The 5,950-nt window shown below is 48.3% G+C and overlaps 1 protein-coding gene across 1 annotated transcript in view; it reads right to left on the reverse strand.

Moving 5' to 3' along the window:
* LOC103906216 (V-set and immunoglobulin domain-containing protein 4) overlaps positions 1-5,565 on the reverse strand; it is an 8,190-nt gene extending 2,625 nt beyond the window's left edge. The window contains exons 1-7 of the mRNA XM_019474325.1: positions 5,511-5,565; positions 4,148-4,504; positions 3,228-3,509; positions 2,256-2,330; positions 1,494-1,580; positions 1,177-1,245; positions 311-424 (exon numbers count right to left, since the gene is read on the reverse strand). Of these exons, the coding sequence (XP_019329870.1) occupies positions 311-424; positions 1,177-1,245; positions 1,494-1,580; positions 2,256-2,330; positions 3,228-3,509; positions 4,148-4,504; positions 5,511-5,565 (1,039 nt within the window). The remainder of the gene's footprint in view (positions 1-310; positions 425-1,176; positions 1,246-1,493; positions 1,581-2,255; positions 2,331-3,227; positions 3,510-4,147; positions 4,505-5,510) is intronic.
* Between the last annotated feature and the right edge of the window lie 385 nt (positions 5,566-5,950).

Genomic DNA, 5,950 nt, shown 5'->3' on the forward strand with positions numbered 1-5,950 from the left:
GGAGAGCGGCTGGGGAGGACCGGGACGATTGCTGCCCGCTGGGCGTCCTCTCCGGCCGGCGCCTGGCAGGCCTTTCCCGACTGCTGCGACAGGTTTTCCCTGAGGAAAAGGGGCTTCTCCACCTCTTTAGATCTTCCACCACCTATTTTGATCCATTGCACGTTTTGATCAACTGCCTGTATGATGCAGGTGCCAGAGCTGCTACCGGTAGCTGCGAGCACAGTACCAGCCCCATCCCTCAAAACCCTCAAAGGTAAAATGAAGCTGGGCATGCACAACACATTCAAGTTTTCCAGAACGTTCTACTCACCGTCTTTGGGCTTTCTAATGCAAATGATAAGAAAGATGACAAGGAAAACCACAGCACCGCAAACCGCAGCAATCAGGATGACCAGGTGCAGGGACAGATGAGTCCTCTGGAAATCTAGAGCAATACAGCAAAAGACTTTCAAACAGAGAAGCCCTCCCGGGTCACAATAGCAGCAGCAGCTACATGATGCTGACCACCTCCCTGAGGACAACAGCAGCCAGCCCTGTCATGGGCACGCAGGGTTGTACTGCACGTGTATATCCCTGCTTGTCCCCATCCTAACAGCTCCTTGCTCATGTGGCTTTGAATAGGTGCGTTTGTGTGAGCCAGCTACTGCGCACACATCTCACTGAGGGACTGCGGCCATAAAGACAGCTGGCAGAGTGTCTTAATGCTGAGGATGACTGAGGCTGTGAGCTGGGCAGAATAGTTGCACTACATGTCAGGAAATAAAGGGTCTCAGCTTTTCATTCAAGGACACTGTTCAGTTGTATTTGGAACGTGTTTAAGCCTACCACAGCACTGCAAAGCTAGAGGAGGTATAGAAGATTTGCTTGAGTTGCACACTGAGGCTTTTCTGCTGTTCCTGCTTTGACACTCAAAGAAAAGATCAAAATGGACTATTGTTTGGGAACACAGCAACAACTCTGCTCCAACTATGAAAGCTTTTTTTTTTTTTCCTTATAAAAACATCCAGAGTCTTTTTAAAGAGTCGCCATGAATCATCTGGGTCCCTTAAGAACAGGCATTAATACAATTTGCAGCCAAAAGGCAGAACACTAATTTTGAGGCTGAAGGTACTGACTGCTGAGTGGCCGGTTTGGGTCCCTAATCTCGTTCTTAGCTTTGTTTTGCTTTCCACTTACTCCGAGTTGTATAATTCTTTTCTGTATATCCCACATCATTCTCAGAAGTCACTATTGTTATGGGCAGATCTGCAAAACAAACAGTAATGAAAGGCTCACTGTGTATTTCCAATCCTCATTTTAGCACCAGGAGATCTGGGATTATAGCTGCAGGACCAGAAGAGAATGTCTCCATCACCTTTGCGAGGCAGTGAAAATAGGCAAACTCTAGAAAGTAGTACTATATATACACTATCTATAGTATCTATACAATATATATACTATGTATACACAAACTATATATACACACACACATATGTATGTCTATACACATATACCTGTAAGAGTGGTATATGTAATAGAGCCCCATGGAGTCCAAGGGATTACTGAGGTACCTCTGAACACCAGCTCCGTTTGGTTTTTTTCTGTAAGAATAGTGAACAATTGTTAAGATCTTCCCTTAGCTTCTGGTCGCTGATGCCAATTCCCATAACCTGCTGTGTGGTTGGTGGAGCACTATAAATACAAATGAAACAGAACCCCAAAATACAAAGCTTCCACAAGCAGACCTACTCTAGTCCAGGTCTGAATTCCCACATCCCACAAAAACAAACTGGAAATCACAAGCCCTCCCTCAAAACAACTGTCCTTAGTAAGGTAGACTGTTTCCAGTCAGGTCTGAAGCAGCCTTTGCATCACTTGTATCTGCCACCAGAGATATTAGCTCTGCCTCCCACTTCAGTGGCTTTCATTCAAGACCAGAAAACAAGAAAAAAAGCCCTTCAAAAAAGGACAGAACCCAGAACATCCTATATGGTCTACAAATTAGGAAATGGTATTTCTAGCAGGCCTGAGACATACAGAGTCTCTCATACAGAGACACAACCTCCCTAAGAGCAAGCTAAAAGCCCTCTGCAGGCTGGAGATTGAGGAAAGGAGGATGTTCTACGTTCAGAAACATCTGGATTAAAAACCGAGGCGTATGGACTGAAGTATAATATTGTCAAGACTGTATTCCCCAGCAACAAAATCCACTGTTAGGTGCTGCGTCAAACCCTCCCTGACTCCTTGTCCTTGCTGTCAGCCGTAACTGCTGTTACCCGGAGCTGTGGTTGGGCGGTCCCTCCCTGTGGTTCCCACATCCCTCTGAGAGGCCACTGTTGTTGTGGGCAGATCTGCAAGGTGAATAAGAGAGAGACTCACACAGCAGTTTGACCATGTTTGTGATGCTGCTGCAATACAGAACTCCACTGGCGGGATAAGACAACAAAGAACCAGCCACCAGAGGACAGGCAGGGGACCGTGTGCTAGCAGCGTTAACAAGCACAGCCATCATTAATTCCTGTTCCCTTGCTGTACACTCTTACGTGCAACTGCTGTGAAAAACAACACGTTGCTTCAGCCATAACCTTCATTCCACTGGGAGCTCAGCAGGCTTTGCCTCTTTCAAAGGTCACCGTGTGGTATCTGTGCTTGGCTCTGCAATCACAGACTTCACAGCTCTGATGACTGAGTTACCAGCCAAGGAAAGTATGAGTCTTCCACAAGACATCCATCACGCATCTTCTTGCGGAGCCTGGATACATCAGAGCACAGAGTGTGTGAAGTGCAGTGTGTTTTTCTGAAACACATAGCAAATCATAAGGAACAAAGGCCATTTTGATTTTTTCACCTACTGAATTACCACTCATGTTCCTGATACTCAAAATGAAGTCCTGATTCCTCATCTAAGCTTGCTCTGCTTTTGCCTTAGTAACATGCTGTGATAGGCAGCATCACACAGCCAGCAAGAATTTCAAAAAAGACAAAGAGGAATAAATATAAGCGTTTTAAATACAAAAACTCTTTCGCATCAGAAAAGAGCAGTTCCTCTAAAGAGGAGGAGGGAAACTGAATACAGGAAATAAAAAAGGATAGAAAGCCAGAGACAGTGACGAGAAGTGCTTCAGAGTGCAGAAGGCCAAGGCTTTTTGCGTTTTCTTCTTTCAGGGAAGGGAAGTAGGAACGTTGTTCCATTCTGGTACGGAAGGACTCCAGATGTTTTCCATCTGGCTGTGGCTCTGGGGACTCACCTCTCACTGTCAGCTCAACGGTGTCGCTCTGCTGTACAGCCCTGGCCCTGACCCTGTTTTCTGCCTCACAGTAGTACTTCCCGGTGTCGGAGGGCCGCAGGCTGTCCCACGCCAGCTCGGCCTGGCTGCTCAGGAGCAGGGCTTTCCCTCCCGGGGCGCTCCTGAACCAGCGGTAGCTGATGGGGGGGGACCCGCTGGCCACACAGGTCAGGCTGGTCCTGGCTCCTGCCGGGACTGTCAGCCCCAGCTCGCCGGCCCTGATGACGGGCTTGGTCACTGCAACTGGAAGAGACAAAGGATGGGGCCCAGGTCATGCTGGCCCTGGCTGAAGTGGGGAAGGTTCCTCCCCCCCCTCCACAGCAGTTCACGCTCTGGCTTTCAGTGCTTTCCCAGGAAGAAGAGGGGCACCACTCTCATGCCACCTCTCTTGCACAGGTTAAGCTTGGCTTAGCTGTGCCTGTACCAGCTATGCCACCCATTGCACCTCCTACACAAAGGCCTGCTCTGCTGGGTTGATGCCATCCCTGTTCCTCTATAAATCACCGCTGCCCAGGCAAAGGGAGTGCCTGGGCACATGCTGATGAAGTTTGTCAAAGAAAAGCAATGCAATATCCCAGGGACTTCCCCTCTGGTGCGTGTCCCTTGGAAACATTGAGCCATCAGATACAGGTAGAGCCAGAGACAAATTGGTAAGCGAGAGGCCACAAGTCTTCCCTCAGCCCCCGAACTGCAGGGCGCAGTATTGTGGGCAGAATTCCTCTTTCCAACCTATTTGCCGCTTCTCGCCAGAGACTGACACCGGTCAGCAAAACGCTCCTGCATCGGAAGTGGGTGGTCACTGCCTATCTGGTCTATTCAATTCCTAAAAGCCTTCCTGAGCCAAGCCTTCTACTCCTGCGCAGCTTCCTTCTTGGGTTTACCTTTAACAACTTCCACTTTAATGGTGATCTCTTTTGCTATCAGGCTGTTGTTGCTGGCTCTCCAGGTGACATGGCAAGTGTAGGTTCCCCTGTCAGAGACCTCCAGGTTCAGGATGTGGAGAGACACGTTCCCTGGGGTGTCCTTCAGGACGCTGACCCTGTCCCTGTACTCGGACCGGAGGACGTGGTCGCCAGAGCTATCCCTCCGAAATACAGTGCCAGAGCTCTGGTCATGTACCACAGACCACATGAGCATTTGCTGCACAAAGTCCTTCACAGGCACATAGGCACATGGCAAGGTGGTAGATCCCTTCCATACGCCGTTGATCTCATTGGGGCCAATCAGGTCCAGAAAAGCTGCAGAAACAATGGAGAAAGAAAATTAAAAAAAAGCAATCATGGTGAAGGCAGCTCCTGGGTGATGAAGCAGTGGTGAGAGCATCAGCAAGTGGAATCCACCAAGTCAAAAGCATGGGCAGTCAGTGTAGATGATGAGGGATGGTCTGTTCAAGGATGGGCTAACAAAAAAGCAATGTGGCAGGAGGAAGACAGATGGGAGACAGCTGATTGCCAGGGGCACTGATGCGTGCCACGTGTGCAGTTTGGCTCTTATGCTCTGCCTGGTGCTTACCTGCAAGCAGGTGAACACCAGACAGAGCATAGGACCAGAATTAGGATGACTTAGACCTCAAAGAAGGAGTTTGTCCTGAGCCTGAGTTGCACAGCTCTCTGGTCACAGCTGGCGTCTGCCCCCGCCACCCAATGTCACTCTCAGGGCTTTCCTGGAAAGCACCACACGTTAACAGCAAAGCACAGTTTTTATGGTTTTCTCTCCTTTGCTGCCCGTTTGCTCTTCTGAAAGACACTGCTTTTTCAGACTAATCTGAATTTAAGCAACAGATCAAAGAAGTCTAAAACTCTCTAAATTTTCCTATAAAAATGAGGTCCGTTGCCTTTGTCCCAGTACGTTTTTGTCACTCCTAGGGCTAAACCTATGCTTCCATAGACACTTCTTTACCCTTTTCGCCTGGTTTCCAAACCTCCCCCTTCCTGGGAACACAAGAACTAACCAGACCCTTCGTGCTGGGCTGCTTGCTGTGCTCCGTGAAATAACCGTCACAATGTATATGGGATCTTTGTACTCTAAGTACGTGGGCAGCGTTTCTATAACCTTCATGCACCGTTGCACTCCACAGCCGCTGGATTTGAAACAACTGAACACCGAGGCAGCAGCATGCAAAGACATTGGCCTTATTGCCATATTTCTATTCCCGAAATAGAACCACCTCTGTACAAACACACGCAGACACACCAGTGCCAGGGAAGGAACTGCCCCAAGCTGGAGACCTTTCCGTAGACTCACCATTGCAGAAGAGAAGAGGACTCATAAGCATGGCTGCTCTCAGCAGCATTCCCATCCTTCCCAGGGCTGCAGCTTCTCCCTCTCGAGTAGAACGGACCTGGTCTCTCCAAGTCAGGGGGTAAATCAGGAACGCTTCCCTTTCTTCGCTTACTTTGTCATGGAGAACTCAGGGCAGCTGCTGCTGATTTTTCCTTCCTCTTTTTCAGAAAAAAAGTGTCTCAATGATGACTACCAGAGGTGTGGGCAGAACCGAAGTCCTAAGTGAGGGTGAAAAGAGGAAAGTTTAAGAGTTACTTCTACTCTATTTCATATTTCCTGCTGAGTATGCTTTTTTCCCCTTCTGTATTTTAATTCAACTTTTAAAAAACATTTCCTTTGTTTCTTTTTATTAAGAAAATATGTGTTTATTCAACACATATTTCTTCCTCTTACTCCTTGCA

Source organism: Aptenodytes forsteri, unplaced genomic scaffold, assembly GCF_000699145.1.
Source record: "Aptenodytes forsteri isolate BGI_AS27 unplaced genomic scaffold, ASM69914v1 Scaffold72, whole genome shotgun sequence".
In the NCBI taxonomy this organism is placed as follows: Eukaryota; Metazoa; Chordata; class Aves; order Sphenisciformes; family Spheniscidae; genus Aptenodytes; species Aptenodytes forsteri.